At 38.9% G+C, this 26,574-nt stretch overlaps 1 protein-coding gene across 1 annotated transcript in view; it reads left to right on the top strand.

Moving 5' to 3' along the window:
* Positions 1-533: 533 nt before the first annotated feature.
* The window catches only part of LOC113063266 (cadherin-2), a 46,906-nt gene continuing 20,865 nt past the window's right edge, over positions 534-26,574 (top strand). The window contains exons 1-2 of the mRNA XM_026233523.1: positions 534-581; positions 3,546-3,654. Coding sequence (XP_026089308.1) covers positions 534-581; positions 3,546-3,654 — 157 coding nt within the window. The remainder of the gene's footprint in view (positions 582-3,545; positions 3,655-26,574) is intronic.

The following is a 26,574-nucleotide window of genomic DNA, read 5'->3' as shown; positions in this document are numbered from 1 at the left end:
AAAATAATTCCAATTTCAGGTGCTTATATCCATTTCTTTTTTAGTAGATTAACTTCTTGAGGGTCAATATCACCTTTTTAGATGTACTCTGCATCATCCCTTGCATGAGGTCTACTAACACGAGATGTAGCCCACCAGCATGAGACATTAGTGGTTATTAAGGGGCTGGGTGGGGTTAAAGAAAGAAGCTCTTTCTTTTGTTGTAGCAAAGAAGGCGGGGTCTTGTCTTCTTCGCTGCCCTACTTGGAGGGAGACTTCCGGAGTCTGGAAGGGTGACATAAGGAAAGGAGCCCCCTCTCCGGCGCAGAACCACTGAGCGCGGCTAGAGGGCGCTGCTGAGAGCGCTGCTCTGCCGTTGAAGTGCGCGAGCGAGCGGAGCCTCAGTACCAGAGCGAGAGCAGCACGGATCAGTGCCAGAGAGAGAAGGAGGGGAGATTCTGTTGCTACATGCCGCCGCTACATCACGGAACATTATAACACAGCGGTAAACGGCCAGCTCTATCGGTGTCTTCACAAAGGACGGAATTTAAACGATGTACCATTCGGGAGGCGTGATGCTGGGGCTTCTCGCCGCTCTGCAGGTAACATTGAGGGTCCGAAAAGCGATGTGCGCGCGGGCACGAGCTGCGCGTTGTAGCGACGCTGCTTTATGTTTGGGCTTTGGCGTATTTGCTGTTATTTATATTCTGCGGTGTTTGTAAACTGCGGAGGAATTATTGGTGTGCGTTTATTGGTCACAATACAAATAAACGATTTTGCTAAGTGGTAACGTTAGTATATTTAAATAGGGCGATAGTGTCTAGATCAAATTCAGCATTATGAGATCTTCGGTTTGTCTCGAATGGGTTAAAGACTTCATGTCGCATCTAATTTGCTTCCTATGCAATTCTACAGAGTCTTTATTTTTATTATTCTTGCTTCAGAAGTATTCACAGGAGGTTTGGACTCAGTGTGCGATGGTTTTGTATTGTGTAGCCGTTAGAGTGTACTGGCAGCCCCGTTTAAACCGTCCCGTGCTGAACCGGAGCCAGTCGCAGATGAATGCGGGGTTTCAAACGCGCTCTCGCTTCTTTTGGCACGAGATAAAAAAGTTGCCTTCGGGGAAGTGATTAGGTCACAATGGTCCCTTTCCGACTGATGAGATAAATGTAACGATAATCAGTTAATGAACAGCCCATTGAGGTGTCCTCTTCCGCTGACTCTGTCTCTTTTAGATGTGCAAATGCGAAATCTCACGGTGAATAACGGCTCTGTGCGTAACCCAAATATGACAAATCGCTCTGACCCGAATCAGCGATCGGAGAAATGAATCGTGCTGTCAGGTCTCCCTCTGAAATCTGAAAATGCAGAGTACAGTAGGAATAAGATTTGAATCTTATGCATTTTGAACGCAGGGAGCAGTCATGTTATGTTTCCATCAACCCCAGATAAGGAATTGTGAGCAAATTGTAATGTTATGATGGAAGCAAACGTGTGAAATCTGCATGTCAATAAAGTTAACATTTGGCCATCGGCCATTTGGCTCGGGTTTCAAGATTTTTTATTGTTTTTGTTGTCTGCAGTAGGCAGAAGTTGGAAGTCCTGGCCTCGTAAATGTCTTATTGCGGCATGTTTTTAAAGTGTAACATTAATGTCGTATTTTACAACTGTTTGTATGTGATTTAACGGTTCCACATGTTTAAAAACCCGCTGCTGTTTGATAGCGATGTCAAATTGTTAAACGAGTCATTATGTTGAGTCGAATCATTTGAACCGGTTCTTTGAGCGAATTGGTTCTTGCTGTTCTCGAGCCAACAACTCACTGATTCATTGAACCGAGAATCTTCCGATTCGTAACGAGCCTGTCAAAAATTAAACGCACTGGAAATATGTTCAACACTAGATTTAAGAACAATTCACATAAGATACAATTCGCAGTTGCTTAAAAAAATAGCGTTGTTTTAAAGAGAAACGTTGTCATCCAAGAGATAAACTACATCATCACCGCAACAAACTGAACTGAAACACGTGTAATTAACAGACGTATTAGTAAAAACTTAATTAATATAAAGTTTAGAGCACGTAATAACCAACACCGTGATGTCAAAAGCCAAGTTATTATTATTTTTTAAGATTCTTTGAAGTGACCTGTTCACAAAGAATAATCACTGCACATTTTTAAATAGGTTTAATTGTAACTTCTGAACTCAAATCTCATTGTCATTTATCCCAGGCATTATAAAGCTATAGTGACAGTGTCTTTATATGATCACCATTGGTTTAATAGCGTCTGCTGCCTCTGATTCTTCATGTCAGCAGGGCCGCTGGTGCAGCTCCATCTAGAATCATTCGCTCTGTGTGGATGTGCAGAGGCAGCATATTGCTAAGCAATTGCTGACAGGACAGTTTAAAGTCAAATTTTCAAACACACCCCTGTAGTGCCAGATTTATATAGTCGTTCTGCAGATATATCATCAGCAAGGCAGCTAAGGATGACGACATCAAAAACTCGATCAGCTCATGGTTGATTATGACATTTTTTAGCACAAATGCAAATGTTGGATGGGTCGTTGTGTGTAGGACATTAAGTCAGCATCCACTGAGCTAACAAGTAAATTAACATGTTTGATAAATTGACCATGGGGCCATTAACAAACACAGCCAGCCGTCTTCTTCAAGCCTCTGATCTTATTCCAACACAAAGAGGCTGTTTCACACTGGACGTCATCTTTGATCTTCTCAAGCCTCTTTTAAAAACCAAATTCACCTATTTGGCATCACTGAGACCCTGACTTTGGGTGTCATATCAGATGCTGTTCATGCTATTAAGACTGAATGATTCAAAGCTGCTTGTTTCTTTTTCTAATTAGACAAGTCAAGATTCAGTAATGAATAAGGCTTTGTCCTGAGCGTTAACTGATAGGTGTGCATGCCTGTTTTAAACGTAAACCCTAAAGGAGGGGTTTATGACTTGTCGCCGGAGTGCTTTCGCCAGCTGTGTGACTGTGTGTTTGTGTTTTTATGTGATAAGTGCTCCACCAGACCATGCCGTTCAAGGTAGAGTGTGTGTAGCCTGGTCATCTCTGCTTTTCTAACGTCTCGCCCTCCTGACCTCATCAGTCTAATTACACCTACCTCAAAATAACAGATGGCCAAGTGCCGGAGGGGGAGGAGGTGAAAGAGATATCCCCTGCTATCCTTGAATGAGGAGAAATAGAGCAACGCAGTAAATCGTCATGCAATGAGCCTTATTTAATTTTGCTGATCTGCTGCAAATTAGCGCGTAATCGGTGAAAAATACAATCGCATTGGTAATTCAAAGAGTTCATTTGGAGCGTGATCAATGGACTCGGCGGCTCTAGAAAGTCTCATCACGGTGCTTTTCTTGAGCAGAGTTCTGCCTCATTTCCTCTGTTTATGGTGAAAGAGCGTGATCGTTATGTCCATCGATTCCTCTCGGGATTCTGGATATTTGGCTCATGCTGTGGTGTAGGTTGGCCCGTGCTGTTTATTAATCACCATTAATCGGGGGATTTATTCGTCTGGTGCTTTTGTGTTCTTGGCAGGTGGCAGTCCAGGGCACGGGAGCGATGCCATGTCAGCCGGGTTTCACCGAGAACGAGTACAACGTCATGACCGCCGACGTCATCACCGAGGGACAAGTTCTGCTCAAAGGTAAACAGAGATGTTTGCATTTATTCTCCTAATGAACGCCAAGTGAACTGGTGCGGCAAAGCGCTCCCTCGCCAGCCTTCGGTTTCAATCCTGATTCTGTTGGGAAGAGAAACAGAAAGAGAAAGAGAAGGGAGGATGGGGGAAGGGTGTGCTCTATGTGAAAGAACGAGATGGGGGGAGGGGGTTAAGTGTTAGGGTTGCTTTAGCAGGGGGTGTTTATAAAGGGGGATATGTGTGTGACAGAAAGAAAGAAGCAGGAGGAGGAGAAGAGCTCAGTGTTTTGGTGGTCTATGTTTTGAAGGGTCACAGTGTGAAATATTAGAGGGGCTGAATCACCTACCCCACCGTGCTTGATACCCCTTGTTGTGATCAATAGCATTGATTAGACCGGCCCGTATCCATACAGTCAATCGATGGCACAGATCCCTGTCAGCCATCGCAATACATTCTGTCAATCGGGCAGGGGCCATGTTTGTGCTGCGCTTGTAAACTTTGGAGGCCTTATGACATCTGTGCGTCGCGTCTAATTACAACTCCGTTAAAAGAACATAACTATATGTTTTACATTTCCAGTAGATAAAGGCCCATGGCTTGTGATTCAGTCGAAATGTTATAACTAAATTAGAGATGCAACAAAAAATAAATAGTTAAGTTGTTTTGAATAAAGCCGTCTCCTGGTATTTCAGCCCAACAAATGTTACATAAAAAAAAAAAAAAAATGGTGGTGGGGAAACAATTTTTACTCTGAAACTTATAGTAAATTTCCCAAATAATCACAAAGAAATAACAAGTAATACATTGAAATAAAGTTAAAAGTTTTAGTAGGAAGACTTTAAAGTATTTTCTTTTACTCCAATAAACTATTTTACACTTGTAGCATCATTTGTGGTCACACTGAAATGCGTCCACAGTGCTGACATGTTTACCTGTTGAAGATTATCCACGGTGTGTCAAAACATGCCATCAGAGACACGCTGATTTCAACCCTCAAATTCTATTTAGACTGAAACCAAAACTGCTTTTTTTGCTGTTTCTGTGGAATATTTTTTGGTTGTGCGTCACAAAGCAAAATATTTTTGTCCCAAGGAGCCTCGGAGTTATTCTTTTTCTTGTCTAAAAGTGTTACTCAACTTCTAACAAGCTACATATTTTTACATTTCCATATCGTTGACTTATTCATGGATTACTGAGGAAGAGTGAGTCGTGGAATACGAACAGACGGTCGCAAGCTGTAGCTTTGTGCCTCTTGAGGTCTATTTGCGAACTTTGGGACACAAACACACGCACACAAACCTGTGACAATTACAATAAAAGTGATAACACTTACTTTAAAATTCACACTGAGAGTCGACATATCACACCCTGATAGGAATTTCCCAAGTGAGTGTGTGTGTGTGTGTGTCAGGAACTGCTGATAGCCGAGTTGTATCGCGCTTACAAAGACCGTTTGACAGTTGACTCACTGATTCACTTCCTATGTCCTTTTCAGTGGAAAGGTGAGCTGTATCGCATTGGCCACACAAACACAAAAGCGGCTCTCGTTTCATTACCATTTCAGCCTGTATGGTTAGCAAGTCAATGTGAACTCCGTTACGCACAGTGCTTTTTGCCAAAGGACTCAAAAATGTGCTTCCCATCATCATCCTCCCTCCCCCTTCACTCTTTCTCCATCTCCCCCTCCTGACCGAGGAGAGGAGTCTCTTGTTAAACATGAGGTGGATGTTTTGTGTCTCTGACATTCATTCATCGCATCCTTTTTAGGCAAATGACTTAGGGCTGAAGACTTTCTCTTCTCCCCTGCAGCCTCTCTTTCACTCTCTCTCCCCCTCGGTCCCTCCTTTTCTTTTTTTAGTGGGACAGAGGTATGTACACTTAGTGTTGTTTCACTGAGCCCACTCGGTGATTCCTACCCAAAGAATGTGCTTATGCAGGCTTTGCTGCTCTAAAAGATTTTAATTCCTTCCTGTGGGTCTGGAAGATGTAGATACAAAGTAAATTTTATTATTATTTATTATTATATTTCAAAATTTGTACATGACAAAAGCCATTTAAAATGTGTAATGTAAGTAATAAAATACAGTAAACATTTAGTTTAACAAAATCAAAGCAGGTTTTTCCATCTTATTTCTTAAACATTCAAACTAAACAGCAATATTTACATTAATTTACATGCAATTATATAAAAGTTTTTATTTTATTCTGTTTTTTTTAATGCACTGCCATTCACAAGTTTGGGCCTTATGATCACAAAGGCTAATTTATTTTGATGGGAAAACAGTAATCATTTTAAATAACTGTTTTCTACTGCAATTATTTTATAATTTATACCTGTTACTGCTGAATTGTCAGCACATGATCCTTCAGAAATCAATCTAATATGCTCATTTTGTTTCTTCGGTCATAAAAATGTTTTTGTTGTTATTATTATCGATGAAAAAAGTTGATAAATAGTCTTTCATTTAAATGTAAATATTTGCAATAGTTTTATTGTGTCCTTGATCAATAAACGTTTCTTAATTTTTTACTGACTTTTTAGACCTAATGTGAGTGGTAGTCTTTAAAGTTTAAATCTAAAACATTCATATCAAGAAGTTTGTCTACTTTAGTCCTTTTTCAGAAACCCAATGGCCAAACAAAATGCATGTTTAAATCATTGTGTTATTCAAGTTGCTTGGTTTTATATTGCCAGCAAAACCATCTGAAACATATCATGGATATTCATGGTATCCACAGCCCTACATGCCAGTAAACCATTATTTTTAATCCTCTTCTCCAGCTTTCATCTGTTTTTCTTTTCTTCATATAATTCTTCCATCTATTCTGAACAGAGATACTGCTTTGAAGTTTTAAGACAAACTTGTTTTACTAGAGGAGTCATTTGGTAAACATTTTTCCCATGAAATACCTTACTCAAGCCTCTTAACCACTGAGAATGTGCACTCCACAAATTCCTCTCTCTCTTTCTCTCTCTCCGTGTCCTCCTTGTGTTCACAGGAACCTGTTTTTTCACCTCGTTTGATCTGTTTTAAAAAGGAGAGAGCAAATGATCAGAGGAAGATGCAGTAGGTGAGAGGTGATTGGCGTATTGCACGCACCGTGCCGGAAGGCGGTGTTTGTTTTTGATTGCTTCCGACCAGAGCGAACGAAACCCAACTTTCAACTCTGTCTGTTTTTGTGAACAAGTTAAAGAGCCGAAAAACAATAATGAGTCAACACCGAGGGAGGGAGAGAGTGACAGAGACAGAGTGGCTTTTTTGTCCGGCCCATGTGAGGGCTGTTGGTCTCTGAGATTGACCAATCAGAACACGGCTGTGAGGTCATCAGCATGCGGGTCACTGCCCCTCAATGGGCTGACTGAGGTGGAATTAAAGAACGGTTACGGGAATGCAGAGAGCAAGGGTGAAAAATAAACACTGAGAGAGAGAAAGAGAGAGGTAGATTTGGGGGGTGGACACACGCTCCTGGTGCTTTGTCCCTTCAGTGTTTTTAAATTTAATATGAAGTACCTAATGAGCTGTCTAAAGATTACCAAGCACGCTATTGTCTTATTTGTTCAGGCCCCGTAACTCTTTGTTGTGTCCGTATACATGTGATAATGAGCTGACATTTTTAATTAAACAAAAAAGAAACCTCAAAACCCCGGGTGAGAGGAAGATTTGCGAGAATGGATTGTTCTGTACTTAGTTCAGTCAGTTCAGTCCTAATTTGCCCATTTACTTGAGTGACAGAGCGAGTCACCCAGTTTGGCCTTTGCTGTCATAGGTTTTAAAGATCACATCACCAACGACTTTGCTTTCGGTCTCAATTTAAAGCTATAGTTCACCCAAAAATGAAAAATGAAAGCATTTACTCACCCTCATGTCGTTCCAAACTCCTGTGTCTTTCATTTCCTGTGGAACACAAAATAATATGTTGTCAAAAAGACAAGAGAGTGAAAGCCATGAAGTCATATTGATTTAGGACAGTTTTCATTTTTGAGTGAGCTGTCCCTTTAATAAAGAATCTTCACAATTCTTTAAATGCAAGCAAGAGGGCGGGACATGCTTATTTAATGGCCGTGTGGAGAGGTAGTCTGTGTTAAAGAGGTAAAGTAGAACGGATGAGAGTAAAACGTGACCTCTCTAAAGCGTCAGCTCTGATCTGCATACAGTCAAACCTCTGGGCTTGACAATCGCTCTCTCGCTCTCTCTCCCTGTAGGATTTGGCCACATGGACTTCATTAGCCTAAATCAATCTGGCAAGACATAGACCCTAAGAGCATTGATCAGATCATGCATATGTGAGAGAGCTGATGCATGTGAGAAACAAAAGAAAGAGAGAAGAAAGAAAGGAGTATTCCTTTGATGGTAAACCTGGGAATGACAGAAAAAAGACCTTTGGATGTTATAGTTCAATATAAATTTGAGAGTACTTCACCAGACATACCAGGATTACTGTGGACCATGAGATCTAGTGCTCTCTCATTAGTGTCTGTGGGGATGTGCACCTGTTAATGTTGCGTTAAATCACTGTAAAAATCTCAGTTTCAGCACCACAATGTTTCTTTAGTCAGCCGGTCTCCAGATTCGGTGTCGCTGGGGGAGGTGTGGAACCCATCCAGTGTGACATCAGCCCTTTCCACAGATATTTTTAGTGTGCTTTGCTCTAACAAACAAGCTGTGTTTTCCAAGAGTAAAGAATGACATCAGACACAAAACTGTGTTGTGATGGTTATCTTTGGCTGCTCATGGAGCTGGATTGTAGTTTTGGCAAAGCTTAAGCAGGGATCAACTAGAAGAATTTTTTTCTCATGGCCCAGTCGGGCCAGTAGATCAGATTTGTACTCGTCCTGCCAAGATTTTTGCAGGCCCCACCACACATAGGTTTTCTGTTTTTAGCATTTTTTAAAACAGCAGTGTTAAAAAAAGAGTAAAATAAATCTATTTTAGGTAAATATTAATATAATATAAAATATTATATAATACAGATTATGAACAACAAATGTAGTATATAAATAGTTACATTTTTTTATTTAAAATATTTTATAAAATTATTTTAAAAACATGGGGAAAGTTTTCACAAGTCATAGCATTACCTATCTACATATTTAAGAAAATGTGAATGTAAAATGTAAAATTTATTATAATTAAATGTGAATGTATTTTAAAATATACATTTAAATATAAAATATTTTAATATATTTATATTAAATAAATATAAATAAACTATAAAACATGAATATCAAATATAAATATAAAAATATTTTTAATAAAAATATGTTATTTAATTTAAAATTATATATAGTTAATAAAAATGGAAAAATTATTTGCCATAGCATTTACATATTTAAATGTGTTAGAAAATATAATTATAAAATACAATATATTATAATTCAATAAAATAAAATATTTATATAAAGCTCAATATATTATAATTCAAAGATATAAATATATTAATGTAAATATTAATAAAAATAAATAAAAACTTTCTCCCACTGGGCTCGGGCCGTCTTTATTGTTTAGCCATTTTTTCAAGGCACTTCAGGGTGTTGGAACGCTAAGCAAACATCACAGAGTCATTCTGTCCTTCTCTATCTGTCTCTCACATGCACACGTTAGCCCCTTTTGACTGTTGGGGGGTTATTATTGGGTGCTTTGGTGTCATGGCAACTGGCTGATTCCATTCTCTCAGGCTTTTTGTTGTCAGAGGTCAGGTGACCCAAAAACTCTGTTGTCTCTAGTTTTGCTCATGACTTTATTTCTCACGCATACACAAGCACTCACACACATGCTTTCAAACGACTACGCAAGTTCATACGGGATGGCCTAGTTTTTTAGTTATGATGGTTTCCTTCCCACTGTGCTGACCATATTGGATCGAGGGGAGGGGAGGGGAGGGGTGGAGAGAGAGAGACACAGAGGAGAAAAAGAGGGAACTTGGGTGTGGTTTGAGTTTTCATACTACAGGATTATTGATTGTTGAACAGAAGGCATTGACATCATTTATGCAGTAATGGTGTTTAACCGCAGGAAACGGGTAATTATGTGGCATTTACGCTAATCATAGCGTGGTTACACATTGAGCCTTCGAGATCTCCAACAGATCGCGACTCTTGCTCTGTTTCTGAGCGTATTTGAGTTCATATTTATGCAGCACTGGCTGTAAAAGGCTGTTTTTGTGTGTTTGGGCCTCAATGTGTCATCGTAGACTGACCGCTGCTAAACAGAGCCCGCGGTTCAGAAGCCCACTGCTCACGATCTCTCCCACACACACACACTGGTCAGTGCCGCTGACCTCCACATGCCTGGAGTTTGCGGTTGGGTGCATGCCGAGGTGACTGGGTGCTGGAGCGCTGGGAGAATGCGGGGGCGGTTGAACTACACTGAAGTCTGGTTTCAATCATCAGCCCAAGGCAGGGGCTTTCTGAGGAGAGCATGATTGAGAGATATGAAGGTTTTATCCAAATGCTGGAGTGGAATGGACAGCACAGGCAGGGTTTAAAACAAGATGGTCATCTAGTCAAGACATATTAGTCAGTTAGTGAGGACTAGTTCATCTAGTTTTTTCTTTGATATTATTATTATTATTATTATTATTATTATTATTAAGAAGAAGAAGAATGTATTTATTAGTTTTAAATTAGTTTTATTTCTTCATGTAATAATAATAATAATAATAATATGCATAAAATATTATTGTTTATATAATAATATCAATACCAATAATAATATGATTTGAGTGATGAGACAGTAAAATAAAAAATTGATGTTGTGAATTTATGAATAATTACTAAGTAATACGAATATAACAAATAATATATTAATAACTATTTAACCAAGTTTTAACTATTTTTTATCTAGTTAACTAGTTTATCTTTGTATGTATGTATGTACAGTATTGTTCAAAATAATAGCAGTACAATGTGACTAACCAGAATAATCAAGGTTTTTCGTATATTTTTTTATTGCTACGTGGCAAACAAGTTACCAGTAGGTTCAGTAGATTCTCAGAAAACAAATGAGACCCAGCATTCATGATATGCACGCTCTTAAGGCTGTGCAATTGGGCAATTAGTTGAATTAGTTGAAAGGGGTGTGTTCAAAAAAATAGCAGTGTGGCATTCAATCACTGAGGTCATCAATTTTGTGAAGAAACAGGTGTGAATCAGGTGGCCCCTATTTAAGGATGAAGCCAACACTTGTTGAACATGCATTTGAAAGCTGAGGAAAATGGGTCGTTCAAGACATTGTTCAGAAGAACAGCGTACTTTGATTAAAAAGTTGATTAGAGAGGGGAAAACCTATAAAGAGGTGCAAAAAATGATAGGCTGTTCAGCTAAAATGATCTCCAATGCCTTAAAATGGAGAGCAAAACCAGAGAGACGTGGAAGAAAACGGAAGACAACCATCAAAATGGATAGAAGAATAACCAAAATGGCAAAGGCTCAGCCAATGATCACCTCCAGGATGATCAAAGACAGTCTGGAGTTACCTGTAAGTACTGTGACAGTTAGAAGACGTCTATGTGAAGCTAATCTATTTTCAAGAATCCCCCGCAAAGTCCCTCTGTTAAAAAAAAGGCATGTGCAGAAGAGGTTACAATTTGCCAAAGAACACATCAACTGGCCTAAAGAGAAATGGAGGAACATTTTGTGGACTGATGAGAGTAAAATTGTTCTTTTTGGGTCCAAGGGCCACAGGCAGTTTTTGAGACGACCCCCAAACTCTGAATTCAAGCCACAGTACACAGTGAAGACAGTGAAGCATGGAGGTGCAAGCATCATGATATGGGCATGTTTCTCCTACTATGGTGTTGGGCCTATTTATCGCATACCAGGGATCATGGATCAGTTTGCATATGTTAAAATACTTGAAGAGGTCATGTTGCCCTATGCTGAAGAGGACATGCCCTTGAAATGGTTGTTTCAACAAGACAATGACCCAAAACACACTAGTAAACGGGCAAAGTCTTGGTTCCAAACCAACAAAATTAATGTTATGGAGTGGCCAGCCCAATCTCCAGACCTTAATCCAATTGAGAACTTGTGGGGTGATATCAAAAATGCTGTTTCTGAAGCAAAACCAAGAAATGTGAATGAATTGTGGAATGTTGTTAAAGAATCATGGAGTGGAATAACAGCTGAGAGGTGCCACAAGTTGGTTGACTCCATGCCACACAGATGTCAAGCAGTTTTAAAAAACTGTGGTCATACAACTAAATATTAGTTTAGTGATTCACAGGATTGCTAAATCCCAGAAAAAAAAAATGTTTGTACAAAATAGTTTTGAGTTTGTACAGTCAAAGGTAGACACTGCTATTTTTTTGAACACCCCCCTTTCAACTAATTGCCCAATTGCACAGCCTTAAGAGCGTGCATATCATGAATGCTGGGTCTTGTTTGTTTTCTGACAATCTACTGAACCTACTGGTAACTTGTTTGCCACGTAGCAATAAAAAATATACTAAAAACCTTGATTATTCTGGTTAGTCACATTGTACTGCTATTATTTTGAACAATACTGTATATATATATATATATATATATATATATATATATATATATATATATATATATATGATTTGAAAAACATGTGTGTGTGTGTGTGTGTGTGTGTGTTTCAAATTTCTACTTTGAAGAAAACAGTTTAGGGAGAACAAAAAGGAAAGAAACAAGTGACTGGATTTACTGTTTTTCTTGTTGATTTTAGATGGTGGCTGTGAATTTATGAATCACTCCTGAATCCTGTTAGAGTGTCGCAATTACATGGCAAGGCCAATTATGATGTCATCAATACCATCCCAATGATTCACAGCACTCATAAACAAAACACCACAGTGCTAAAACAGCCCACTGAATGGAGCGATGCTTTTCTCTCAGTGTCTGTTGTTGTGTGTTCGTGTGTGTATAGATCCGCTCCTATGGCCGTGGTCTATTTCATGCTCTGACAAATCTCTCCTTCTCCCATACTGCAGAGGGAAGATATGGGACACACACTCTTAGTGTACAGTTGTGTGTGTGTGTGTTGGATGGTTTAAAATGCCTGGTAGGAGCTCTTTTAATGCTTTATTAGTGTTTATGTTGCCTTGACTTGTGGCGCATACGGCTACCGCAGACGTGAAGAATGCAAGTCGACGCACTTCAAATCCACACACATTCCAGTGAACCCTGCAGACGTTACCCCGTCTCCGTCTCGCCATCCATCCAAAACACCCTCCCCCTCACCCCTAATCTGAGTAGTATTTGAGTTATTCTAATCTTCATCCATAAAGGGTTACAGCCGACGTAATTGTGCATGAATGTGTGAGCTATTCACGCCGTTTATTCGATAATGGTAAACGACGGGTTAATCCTGTCCTAATGGCATCTGACAAAAACACTGGATTTCCGTTTGCATATATGCATGTGTGTGTATATATATATGGATGTATAATGCCGTCAGAGCCCACCAGCTGACAGCTGCAAGTACCCCCTACCCTCAAGCCCCCGACAATAAGGATAAGCCTAGATTGGTATGTCTCAGACAAATGCGTAATTTTTTTCCCCTCCGTCTAAGTATGTGTGTGTGTGTGTGTGTGTGTCTACAGGAGTTAGGATAGCCTGCATCATAGAGGGGACAGCTGGACTGGCATGTGTCCATCTTCACTTCAAACGAATGCTCTCTTCCCTTCATTATCACACCCCTCCTCTCATTCCCCTTCTCCTCACACCTCTGCTTCTGCTATCAGCTCGCTCACCAATTTAGGTGTGTCAGCAGCTAAGTGAGGGGAGAGAGTGTGAAGTGGAATTCTTGCGTTTTCCCGTAAGATGGAGGGATATATTTGGATCGGGGTAAAGCTAGCATGACCTTAATACAGGACAATGGATCGCAGCTGTGCCCGATATGGGTCTGTTTTTTTGAAACGCACACACGCACAACAGGGGAGGAAGGAATGGCGATTAAAAATGATTTCTCTGGTGTTTAATGAGAAAAGACATCGCTGGCACAGGAGTTAGCGGGTGCAGGAGGTGATAATTGGACCAGCTCATGTAACTTCTGTTCTCCAGCATAAAGCAGTAGTTCACCCAAAAAAATCATTTATTTATTCTGGTGACAGCCAAACCGGTGTTATCTTCTTTCGTAAGTGAAACACAAAAGGAGATGTTAAGCAGAATGTACAAGCAGCTCTTGGCAATGGATGGTGGTTTGTAATGTTAAACATCAAAAAGCACAAAAATAAAACCAAGTATTCTGAAATCATTCAATAGCCCCTTTCACACTGCACGTCGGACCCGCAATATTCCCGTAACATTGCCTGGTCGCCTTCTGTGTGAAAGCAACCACGTCCCGGAATTGATTACCGAATCGAACCCGGGTCGGGGACATAGTAACATTGCGGTAATCGATCCGGAACGAGCGCTGTGTGAACAAAAGCCAGATCTAATTCGGTATCGAAGTGATGACGCGCGTTATCGCGCGACTCTTTTACCGGCTGTTTTGAAGGAAGATCAACATTCGCGACGAAAACATATGTGCAAACTGTAATGAAGCAGAGATCAGTTAGTTCCTCACTTTCCGCGCTGACGCAGAGATCGTTTGCTTGCTTCAGTTAAAGTATAACGTGCCTAGCGTTGTCGACTCGTACATTACACGTCACGCGCTGATGTCACGTGTCGTTACGGGATCTTCAGGGGTTGTGTGTGAAAGCACGCACATATACCGGGTCATCACTGGCAGTGTGAAAGTGCCAAATCTAGCGACCAGGGAACAATTACAGGAACACTTACCCCCTGTATTTGCCGGAATGGCAGTGTGAAAGGGGCTAATGTCTTCTCTGTTTTATGTAAGGTAACATCCAGCATTAAAAGGTGCGTGTTGGCCTGAACTTAAGACTGAAATACTGTATTTGAATTGCATATAAAATTGGATTACACACTTTTAACATGAACAAATTCATTTTTGAATTGACAAATATGAACACGATTCATATTTGTCAAGAAACAGGTTGGATTTCTGTAATAGTACTAATGAAGTGCATATGTTTAATAAATCTAACGTGTTTCAGTCTCTTACATCTCATACAGTTTGAACAAATGCATTTTGGAAATATGATTATTTAATTGAAATCAAATAGATGCAAATAGTAAAAAAAAAATCAATAATACATTTTCCCTACATTTACATATTTCCTGTTTGTCTGTTAATACCCAATATCGTTGGGGTTTCCAAGATGGTCGCAAGTGAACTGACTCGTTTGATTTGTGAGCTTGTGTGAGTTTTGAGTTTTTCAATGAATTTTGTTCTGTTTCTTACAGAATTTTGCTGAATAGGACTTAGTATTTCTGTTATGGTTTTTGGCTTTATAAATCACCATTCACTTTCCCTGTATGAAAAAGAACAGCTTGGACCTTGATTCAGCTTTCCTCTGAGGGGCCATCTGAAAACTTACAGCGCTGACATCATCTCGGTCTGTCTCCCTCCGTTTCTCTCTCTCTTTTCTCACTCTCCCCGTCTGTCTCATCCTGATATTCTTGTCTTTGTGTTGTATTGTCTCAGCGTTTCCTTTGAAGCATCGTTTACTAGTGTACGCGCTCGCGGTTTTTACACTCAGCATTTCCTCAAAGGAGACAAGCTTTTGTGTCTTTTGTTACGTTCTCCGTCGCCCCTTTTCTGAGCCCCACTTTTATTCCACTATCACCTTTCCGTCTTTTATGTTCACGATACTCTATCACCTGTGCGAATACCACGGTTAATATGGCGCCGCCCATGTACTGCAATGTAAACTCACATATCTGTGCTGGCCAAGCGTTGCGGATGCATTATTACAATGTTCCCCATATGGCCAGAGAGGTGAGAATGTGGGCTTCCCTCGAGCGAGATTTATTGGCCACATATTGATGTCCTTGGGCGTTGCCGATTGATTTGACATGGCCGTTATTGCTTTTGTGAGCCTGGGGGGAGGTGTTTTGTAAGAGCATGCGGCCGAATGAAACACTATTCCGCGCTTTTGCAAAAACCCTTCCCTTTTGCTCCCAAGCTGGAGGCCTCGGGGTTGTCAGGGGCGACCAGCATGGCGCTAGGCAACCTGGCCTAATTCGTCCCATTTGGCTGAGCTCGGTTGAGCAGGGACTATTGTTCCCGAGTCAACAGAAAACTACCCAGGCGCAAATGTGACCCCACAGCCGGGGGAATCGTTGACGTCCACTACAAATCAAAAGCGTATGCTTGTCCAGGAGGGATGTTTGATAGTTTTATCTGCGTGTTACATCTGCACATAGCTATGTAATTTGAGAATTTTTAAATACATCTCTTGCTTATTTTTCTTCTGCTCGGTTGGGGATAATCCTCATGCACACACATCCCGACACTCGCACACATATCAAAGTACTAAGTCCGCCCTTGTCCACAATACTGTATCCCACTGTCTCTCCAGCTGTCACCGTTCACACACACAGAAGCTGTCACACTTATGCTAACAGACATCAAATGCGTTTGTTCTTCTGCTCACAGCGGATGCGTGAAAGTCCGCTAAAACAAAAGCACATGTAACTTTATTCCAGACAACTCGCAAAGGCAAATTGCAATGCATTCACACTCGCACAGACTCCTCCACTGGGGGCTTGGTTATCTGGGTCAGTGCCTGTACAAATCTCATTACACTCCAGTCTGCTATCCTGATGCACTATGGGTAATGTAGTTCTGACCTATTATTAGAAACAACATCTCAGGCACATGCATTACTTTTTAACGCCTTTCTGCATGGGATTTGATTTGCTTTTAGCATTTGTAGTAGGCATACACCCTTCCTTTGCCTTTAAAAAGGTATCAAGTGTCTTGCAGAGGAGCGCCAATAATGAAAGACGATCCTCCATTGATCATTTCGCGCTGTATGTGTGTGCGCAAGCGTATTTGAGACCTCTGGAGGCTCGCTGGAGTCACGTTTCACACAGTCTGCCTGTATCGTTGATGCACCTGAGGACAGGTACTTCACTTCCTCACACACCCTGTTCAGAAACATTTTGGCTCTATTTTTTTGGTGGACACAATATGGATGTTTATCTCTGAACTGCAGGATCTAATGGGCATCTGTTGTGAACAGGAGTTTATGGATTTCTGCCTGCTAAAAAGTCAATATCCCCAATTCTGCACCCCTCCCCATGTCCGAGTGTGCAAAATTGCAAAAGTGGTTCGTTCACACTTTTGTTTGCATCGTCTTTGGGCGTCATCGGAGATGCTATGCAGATTTTCTCATACGCAAATATTGTTCCCTTAGGGTTTACCATGATTCTATACAGCAGTGTTTTCTGGTTTTGTGTTACAGTTTGTATTTTTGCTTTTGTCTGTGTGAACATACCTTTATTGACACTGGCGGTTTTATCATCCTCATCCTCGGCTTCTGTGTGTCAGATGAAGAGATCAAAGAGGAAGACCCTTTTAAACAAATAACACATGGCACGCACACGCACACACTATAAATTTAATCAGAGCTTGAGCTCAAATCACTATTGTTTTCCCAGGAACTCAAGATTTGAGGAAGTCTAATCCTGCTTTTGTCTTCATTTGTTTGCAGTTTGCTTTTTCAATCAGTGCTTTTTAAATACAGATTAAAAGAAGTCGTGAAAACACGCACGGAACACAGGTACAAACACAAATACTGGGTTGTTTTTTTAAGGAAGGCAGATTATAAAATCTGTTGTAGATTAAAGTGACTGTTTTTAGCAAGGTGTCCTACCACAGGCAGTCAGATATGTTTCAGAATCTCAAAACAGAGTTGGGTTTGTTGAGCAATCTTGGTAAATTAGAGTATCATCTGCGTTCAGCGCTGTGAGAGGAAGTGCAGATGTTTGCAATTATTTGCTGTTTGTTATTTCCTGTCAGTCATTGTGATACACAATGAAGAGCGATTACAGTGGTCAGCGTTACTGACCCGAGGGAGTCTTCAATCACTCACACACATAATCTGAAGCCTGTATAATCCTCTCCTCCCTCCATCAACCTCCAATTAATGATTCCTGTGGCTTACCATGCACTTTACATCAAACTCTGAACACTTGATAAAAGTGCACGTGTTTGCAGGTTCACAACGTCCCAGTAAATGCTAGACTTCAAATTATTTATGTACTTCCTTTTTTAAAGGGTACTGTTCTGGAAATATCACAATATTTATTGTGTTTTACAGGCCATAAAATATCATGAATATGAATTGTATATTATTAAATAAATGTAAATATGTATATATACTGTATATTAAATTCATGGCCATTTCTTTAAAATATGTCTATGGTTTAATCTTTTTATTTCTATAGAATCTTTTTAACAAATGTGAGTGATTTTTTTTTTTTTTTTTTAAGGTAAATCTAAGTGATCTGCATTTGAAAAGTCATGGAAATGCATTGGTCTAAAGGGGTGGGAACCTGTCCGTGTTTTTCTTGAGTCAACATTTTTTTTTTCCTCCTTTGTTTCTGAACAATAATAAAAGAACCTCTCCCTGAATTACTGCACTAGTGCTGTATTTGTAACGATGTCCATTCACGATATTGCAGTGCTTTGTGCTGGTATAATGCAGCAGATCAGTGTTTTTCTTTTGTGTCACTGTCGGGCATGCTTCTCTCGTTGTGGTTCTGATCCTTAAACAGAATCAGTGCTGTGACCACCATAGGCATTGAGAGGGACAAATTGATATTCAGATCAATATGGTTTTCAGTGAACCGTTCTGCAACTTGCACATTCACCACAGTCTTGGAGTTGCTTTAAAGACATACAAAAAAACTACATTTATCAGTAAAAATCTCTGGTCATCAGTGTGAAAAGAAATCTGTGCTTTCATCTACTTCTAGACCTTTTCCACCTTTGAAACATACCCAAGGCCAGGTGCAACATATTATTAATATAATATCATAATCTAACATGTTTTCCTTTGGCACGATCCAATCAAATACTAAGATATTTTCCTGCACTACATTATCGCCTGCTGAATGTTCTGTTTCACCCTGAAATACCCTCATTACTACATTTAAATGTGTTGTGAATACGGTTTTATGTTACCTAAAGTATGCTTTTCTGAATCCCTAATAAGCAGACAAGTTTCTCACATGTTCTTGCTGTATTAAATGTGAGGACTTTAAATGTGTATTACGTGCAGGAGACATGATAATGTACAGGAGGCAAGAGAAGAGGTTGCAACTGTAATGTCTGTCCATTGACACGGAAAATGTTGTGACCCGGTCAGCATCCCCACAGGCAACGGTGTCACAAAAGCAGTTATCTGGGTTTTCAAACACATTATCACACATTATAATAGGCTCCATGTTATAATGCAATTATATGAAGAAATACAAAGTGAAAGTCTCAAACAGCATGTGATATGGAATTATGTGATCTGGAATGAATCATAATGCAGTTAATTTGCTTAAATGTTTATAATGTTTGAATTAGCTCAGAAAAGATGGAGCCATTCGCTGTGACATGGTCTGATGAGTTTGAAAATATTTCTGGTTAATGCTGGAAGATGAAGGTGCTGCAGTGCGCTTGTTTAACTGCCGGATTGCATTTTTAAAAGGCCCAAGATGTGCTTGACAGTTAGTCAGAGGCCTTAAATATCAGTTTGTGTTCATATATTTTATAAAACAACATTTTGTATGTGTGCGTGAGGTCAGACAGTAAAGGAATGCGCTGCCTGTTTTAGGTCCTCAGGATGGAGCTGGCATGGCGCCCCTGCCATATGCTGCATGTGTGTGTGGCTCTGTGCACAGTCATAAATCCCAAGTCCTTGCAGACACCTCCAATCTAGCGAGGTCAGAGGTTAAAATGGCATTGCACGCATGCGTACATACACAAACACACATGCGAAACTGGAGCGTTGCACTGAAAATTTGTGATTGAAAAAATAACCTAAAAGCCCTTAGTGCTATTATGATGCAGAATGAATAATTGAGTTTGTCGGTGACAGGGATTATCCGGTGAATGCCAGAAAAATATTTTATTTTCCCCAGCATTCAGTATCTGACGTTTTATTTGTGTTTATTTTGGAGGTGTCTGTTGTATTGGTATTTATGGCTCACAATGTGAGGTATAGGCCTAGTTGTATTCTGCGTCTTGTTGGTATTGTTGTTTAGCATTCACGTTCTGTGCAAAACATTACTACACACCTTCTTCTAGGAAAAAAGCATTTGTCAAAACTCAGAATTTGTATGTAAATCCAAAATATTCAAATGATGTTGTCAGGCTTGTTAGCAGGGAGTAACCAAATGATCCGTTCAGAAATATACTGTGGTGCTACCATGGTGCAGTGACGGGATCAGATTTTCATGGTACTCATTAGCATATTAACTTAAAAAAAAACAAAAAAAAAAACATGTAATTCTGTGGTACATGGTTCCATGGCTCAACTATGTAGAAATTGCAAGAATGAGTTGGTCTTAGAAGCATCTGTAAGAATGTGTGGAAAATTCTAAACATTTCATGGCGTTAAAGTTATATAACAGACAATATACGATTTACGATATACGATTTACAATATACGAAATCATTATTGATTTTATTATTTTATTCTATTTTAAAGGCAGTTTTTAAGTGTAATTGAGTTTAATTACATTTTATAAAATACAATATAGATTTTTTTTTTTATTTTATTTTGTAAATAATTTTAAAGAAAGCAATATTTCATTGAGTTACATTAAACTTTTCTACTATACAGTAGGGCTACACGATGTGTCGTTTAAGCATCGATATCGCGATGTACGAATCCACGATAGTCACATCGCAGGAGAGAGGGAGAGAGAGAGAGCGCTTACGCTTCAAACAACACGAGCGCTGTCTTGCTCTCTCTCCCTCGTGCGTATTAATCAATTGACACAATGGTGTCGATGTTTAAATCATTTAAAATGATAATGTAAATCTGCTTAACCCATTTTGTTTTGTTTGTAAGAAAAAATTTGATTCGATTTCATATCGCAATATATATTTTGCAGTAAAATAAACTTTCGCAATGTCATTTTATCCCAATATCGTGCAGCCCTATTATACAGTATAATTTGGTTTTATTTATTTTTTTAAATTTGAAAGAAAACATTTAATTGAGTTACATTAAAATCGTATAAAATACAAAATAGCCGCAATTGTTTTTATTTGAATCAGTTATTTGAATGAAAACAATATAGTATGTTGTTAAAAAATATAATGTGTGTTTTTAGTGGAGGAGCCCACATCCAAGTTAAAAAAGATGAATATTTACAGAGCTGCAACCGAATGCTCTTTTTGTTAGTGACATATAAAAATATACAAATCTCCCAGTCTTGTGGATGAATTAAATAAAGCATTCTGTTACACTGACATTACCCTATAATGTGGCAGAAAATGAGTGTAATGTCGCAGTTCTCTCTACATGTATTTATCTGCGCACGCATGCATTTGCATGTGATCGAGTCATTTAACAGGTTGAGATTGAGCTTAATCAACCGTGAGATGGACCATGTTCTTTTAATCTAAAGTATAAATCTGAACAAATGAGGTAAGAGACGAGAGGATTTTATAAGAGGGAATGTCATATTCTCTTCCTATATTTTACCCGCTTTGTTTGAGGGGAAACAGCAGGAGGCGAGTAGATATGATATGTTGTTAGTTGTACTTTTGGATCAAAGGCTTAGATGAGTCACATTAACAGAGGAACACATAAAAGCAGCTGTTACTCACCATTATATCATTTTGGCAACTAATCAATAGCCATTGGCTCGTTATAGGAGCTACATATTGTGCTAGTTTCCAAAAAGAGATAATGAATCCCTTTATGAGCTGAAAAGCTCTAACAGTTTAATGCACACTTTGGTTTTCGAATTGATTTAGTTCCCATTGGTGCATTTTCTTAGTCTGTGTTAAGATGTGTTTGTGAACGTGTCTTTTCTTTTTTTGTTTGTGTGTATTTTTGACGAGGGAAGTGCATAGGAGTTAAACCTAAGTTGCGATGCCCACCGAGGGATATGCCTGAGCGATGTGGCCATTACAGGAAGCTCACCCTTAGAAAAATCATGGAGAAAGGGCAATTATAGGCAGGCGGTACAAAAGACAGATCTGTTTGGTGCGAAGTGGGATCCCAAGTGCCGCATCTATCTGAATTCTTTCACAGGAAGGCTCAGTATGTCTCAGAGAGCATGAAACCTCAAACGATGATATTAAGACAGCTATTTTACGTTCTCTCATGGGGCTGGTGGGCTAAACAAAACTATTTTTCCATTACTTTCCTCATTTATGTCTTGCTGTTACTAAAAGCTTGTACCAATTGAAGCCGGCTGGTATTAAAACAAAACAAGAGTCCCGTTGGGAGGGAATAACGGGGACATTTTGAGCAGTAAAGCTGTGATGTTGAATGCTAAATGCTAATGACAGAAAGAAATAGCTTACAGAGCACATCCCATCTCTGTTGGTTCACCAAATCAGCACTCAAGCTTCAGTGTGTGCGCATGGCCAGGTCTTCATTTGTGCTTTTTTGGAAAAAGTATGAGATTCACCATTTCAAACCAGCATGTGGATTTTTATTTTCACTTAAATTTTTCTCTGGAGCACAAAATAAACATTTCTTATGCAGCCATACCACCACGCCATACTACTACCGTTTAAAGGCTGTCAAACTTTATAAAAGCATTTCCATTCTTTCAGAGTCAAATTATTCTCTTAAAGTATTTTTCTCTTAAAGTTTTTTGTCCATGTCCACAAAGTTGGGTAGTTAAGAGCTTCAGGGAAATGACTGAATACTGACTTTTCAGTCTGTTCTCACATAAAGCTGATTTATTATTTTAGAAGATTTGGAACATAATACACAAGTCATGTGGATGATACTTTTTATTGTGTTTTATATATATATATATATATATATATATATATATATATATATATATATATATATATATATATATATATATATATATATATATTATTTTTGGAGCTTTACAGCCTCTGGTTACAATACAGTGTGGTATAGGACATGAATTGCAAAAAAAGATTTGTACTTTTGTGCTCCTCAGAAGAAATAACAGCAAACAGGTTTGAAACGAACGACATGATGGGTGAGTAAATAATGGCAGAATTGCCTTAAATTCTAAGTCCCCCTTCAATCTGCCTCTTAAAACTCATTCTGGTGATTTTATAGAGACATAGTGAAGGGCATCTGACTCCCGTTTTGCTTCTGAAACACGTCTGTGGTGTCTGATCACTTTCTCACACACACAAACGTGCGCATATCAAGGCTCCCAAATCTCCAGCTTGCATTTAGCATTTTGACCAATTATTTTCCATCTCATTGGTCAAGGTGACAGAAAATAGATATTTTTTTGTTGTTGCTGTTAATTGCCCCTTATTTAGATTGTATCAGTTCATTACAGATAAATCAAGACCTTGCTTGTCCCATGATTTTGTAGCTATAGGATTGAATATTTTATGTTGTGCATCATCAATACTAAACAAATAATACCAGACATTAATGTTTTCATGAAATAAAAAGTTGATGAATATAATCAGGTTCACAGTGTAGCTGGAGAAACCTGGTTTTTGTGGAATAAAATATATTTATCCTAATCAATTTGTTGTTTGAAGACCCATATACGCGCTCATTTGTTGAGGATTGCGAAAACACGTGCAAGCTACCTAAGATGTAAATGAATGAATTATATTAAGCAAACTCTGTCTTACATTAAATCACCCTTGTAATTAAATCACTTTCCACTGTTTTGCCGTAAGTGCGTTTACTTGCGAGACGTGATGAGTAATGTGGCTTTTACGCGCAGCATTAAGCCGAGTTTGCAGAGACACGTGAAGAGATTGTGATGAGAAGAAAGACTCAAAGACACTGCTCTCTCTGTTTCATCCGTTAGAAGAGCAGCCTCAGTAATGGAAGGAGACAGCGCGGTAGACATATAGCGCTCCACAACACCCTCCCCCCATCCTCATGAAAACTGCACAAGAAAATGCAGCTGCAGGCAAAACTGATGCAGCCATCTAATAAAACGTACTCTTTGCACTTTGTCAAGCTAGACTGACACACACACACACACAAGCACCTACCTCACACCTGCCGAGCAGCACATGTTGTGCCATCAGGGCAATCGTGTTACATTAAACGCATTACTCCGTGATGGGTACCATTTCACCAGGGGCCAGAAAGAGGAGTCTTTTAATTTTGAAGAACCAAAATTAAACCGCACACTAGGGACTTTACACAAGTAACATGCTTGGACGACAGGACTACCAATATTAACAATCAGATAAACATAATAATTACTCACCCCCTTCAGCAGGTCTTTATCTAATAATCAGTAATAAGGTTTCATTTGTTGCCATGTCTAATAATAGTGACCGATTATTTTAGCCTACTGTAATACCCTGAGAGGTCTTCACATAATAAATGGTGATTAACAAGAGTGAAATGTGTAATTTAACTACAGACCTGCCTAATTGCTATTTGGAAAATCAGGATTTTAAAGAATCCCACTCGAAAAAACAACACAACACACACACGCTGAATGCAGATGGGTTTAAAGTCACCTAGTAGAGAGAAATTCAGCCTGTGCTCCCTGTTGTGAGTTTCTCAGTGAGAGAAAGGATGGGAATTTCCATGGAGATGGAAAATTGGCTTTTGCACCCTTTTATTGACATTGAGAAAGGACAGGAAATGTTCAGGGAGTGACATGAGCTCAACTTTTCCTGCATGAGCATCATGATTCAGTGTGTTACTGCTAAGCTAAGACACAATTTATAGTTTGTAGAGCTGTGTGTCGATACAGATTTCCTGATTCGATTCAATTCAGATTCAGATCGGGATATGACGGTATCAAATTTTACTGTTGCGTTTAATTGATTTTATCACGGTATACATTATTATCACAGTATTGAAATTTAGTAAAAAAAAAAAAAAAAGTGGTCATAATACAGTATAACAGATTAAATAACTTTTTTCTTAGAACAAAAATAACTGAACATTTAAATACAATAAAGCAATACAGAAAAATATATAAAGTTACAAGTTTTACACAGATTGAAGTGCAAAAGAACTATAAGACCAATCAGTTTGCAATAAGACTTCATTAGTTAGCCATTAACATTCACACTGAGCAATAGCTACATTTGCTACAGAAGTTATTAATCTTTGTAAAAAAAAAATAAATAAATAAAAATACTAGTATTAGTTCAAGTTAGCTCATTAAATAACACAGCTGCAACTTTCGATTTTAACAACGTGTTATTAAATATTGGACTGCCTAAGATTGATGAATGTTCATAAGAATTTTTAATTGGCAGGTTATGTTAACTAATGAATTAACAAATGTTAACTAATGAGCCCTAATGTAAAGGATGAATGAACAATAAAGAATCAAAACACTTTCAAACAATATCTAGGGTATGTTGTAGTCCAGATTAAAATGAAGAAAAAAATAAGTTTGAAAATAAATAGCCTATTTAGTTTAAATATTTAAGTATTTGGCGCTATGAGGAACACCATAGCAAATCCAAAAATTTTAATGGCTATTTAAAATTATTTAAATTAGAGCTGAAACAACGAATCGATTTAATCGATTAAAATCGATTATTAAAATAGTTGTCAACTAATTTAGTAATCGATTCGTCGCTAAATAAATTTTATTTGCCATAAGCGGCTCATTTCGTGCATATTTCAAATCTGCGGTGACCAAAGTGTGGCAGTAATGAGCCACCGGAGGTTATACTCAGCCAGTACAGCAGGTGAAGTAGTGAATAGCCAATAGCTGGCCTCGTTTTATGTCACGTGCTTCCCGAACAGCGTCTCTGCAGCATTCAGCGGGAAGTGGGAGTACTTTACTTTGAGCCTTCAAAATGAAGAGTAACCTGCAAACTCTGCACTACTGAACTGTTTAAGGGGCTGTTCACATATCGTGTCTTTTGCGTGCTCAAGTTCTTTATTTCCTATGTAGGCGCGCAGTATGCACTCTCATAATGGAAGCGACGCGGTCGCGACACGCACGCGGTGCGATGCGCCCGTTTTTCCAGACGCGTCCACACCGCATCCGTTTATCCTTTGCTGAAATTTCCGGGTCTTCATGGAGAGGGCACGTCATGGAGAGAGCACGTCATGGTTGCTTAGCAAAGGCAGAGGCCTCAGGGGCTCTTCTGCCCGAGCGCTTTGGAAAGAAGGAGAAAGCGGCGCGACTAGCGTTTTCCACGCGTTTTTAGGTGCGATATGTGAACGGCCCCTAAGAATTTTATTTGTGCAGATTCTCCAGTACAAGGTTGTTTGCAAATGTTTAGTCGTAAAAGCTGCTAACATTGCTTTTTAACAGTTAACATTTAAAGCCTTACAAACATTTTATGTGATCAGTTTGTCGTTTACCAGTTCATAATTCAGACTTGCAGCCTAATTATGACTGAATGAGAGAGGTAAATGTTTGAGTATATTTAAAATGCACTTCTTTTCTAAGTATTCACTGCTCTTTTTCACACAGCAGGTTTTTTGTGTGTGTCCCAATTTTTTTTTTCTGGACAACCTGATGGATTTTACTTTAAATTGTGAGTTCCATTCAGGTTTCATGCCATTGGCACTTTTTTTTTCGAAGGATTGTTTACAATTTCACAGCATAAGCTATAAAGCTTTTTCCCAGTAAATAATAAAATACAATGCACTGCAATTTTATTCTGTTTTATCCTTATACTTCGTGAAAATATGTTCTCAAAGATTCCTTAAGCTTTGTTTGGGATGTTAAACTACTTTAGGAGCTCTAAGGACTGTCATGGTGAAAACAATATTTGAAATCTCCTTGTGAATTTTGCTAGAGTATGGGTCAGTGTTTTGATTGCAGAAGAGTTCGACAAAGGATTACTAACATAATAAAACAACTCCAGGTATATTTTTGATGAGGATATGACAATGCAAAATGGTTAAAATCTCTTAAAAATCTATGCTGAATGATAAAGACCCTTTATTAATAATTTACTTGGGGAAAAA

Source organism: Carassius auratus, chromosome 45, assembly GCF_003368295.1.
Source record: "Carassius auratus strain Wakin chromosome 45, ASM336829v1, whole genome shotgun sequence".
Taxonomy (NCBI): Eukaryota; Metazoa; Chordata; class Actinopteri; order Cypriniformes; family Cyprinidae; genus Carassius; species Carassius auratus.
This window is presented reverse-complemented; position numbering and strand designations above follow the sequence as displayed.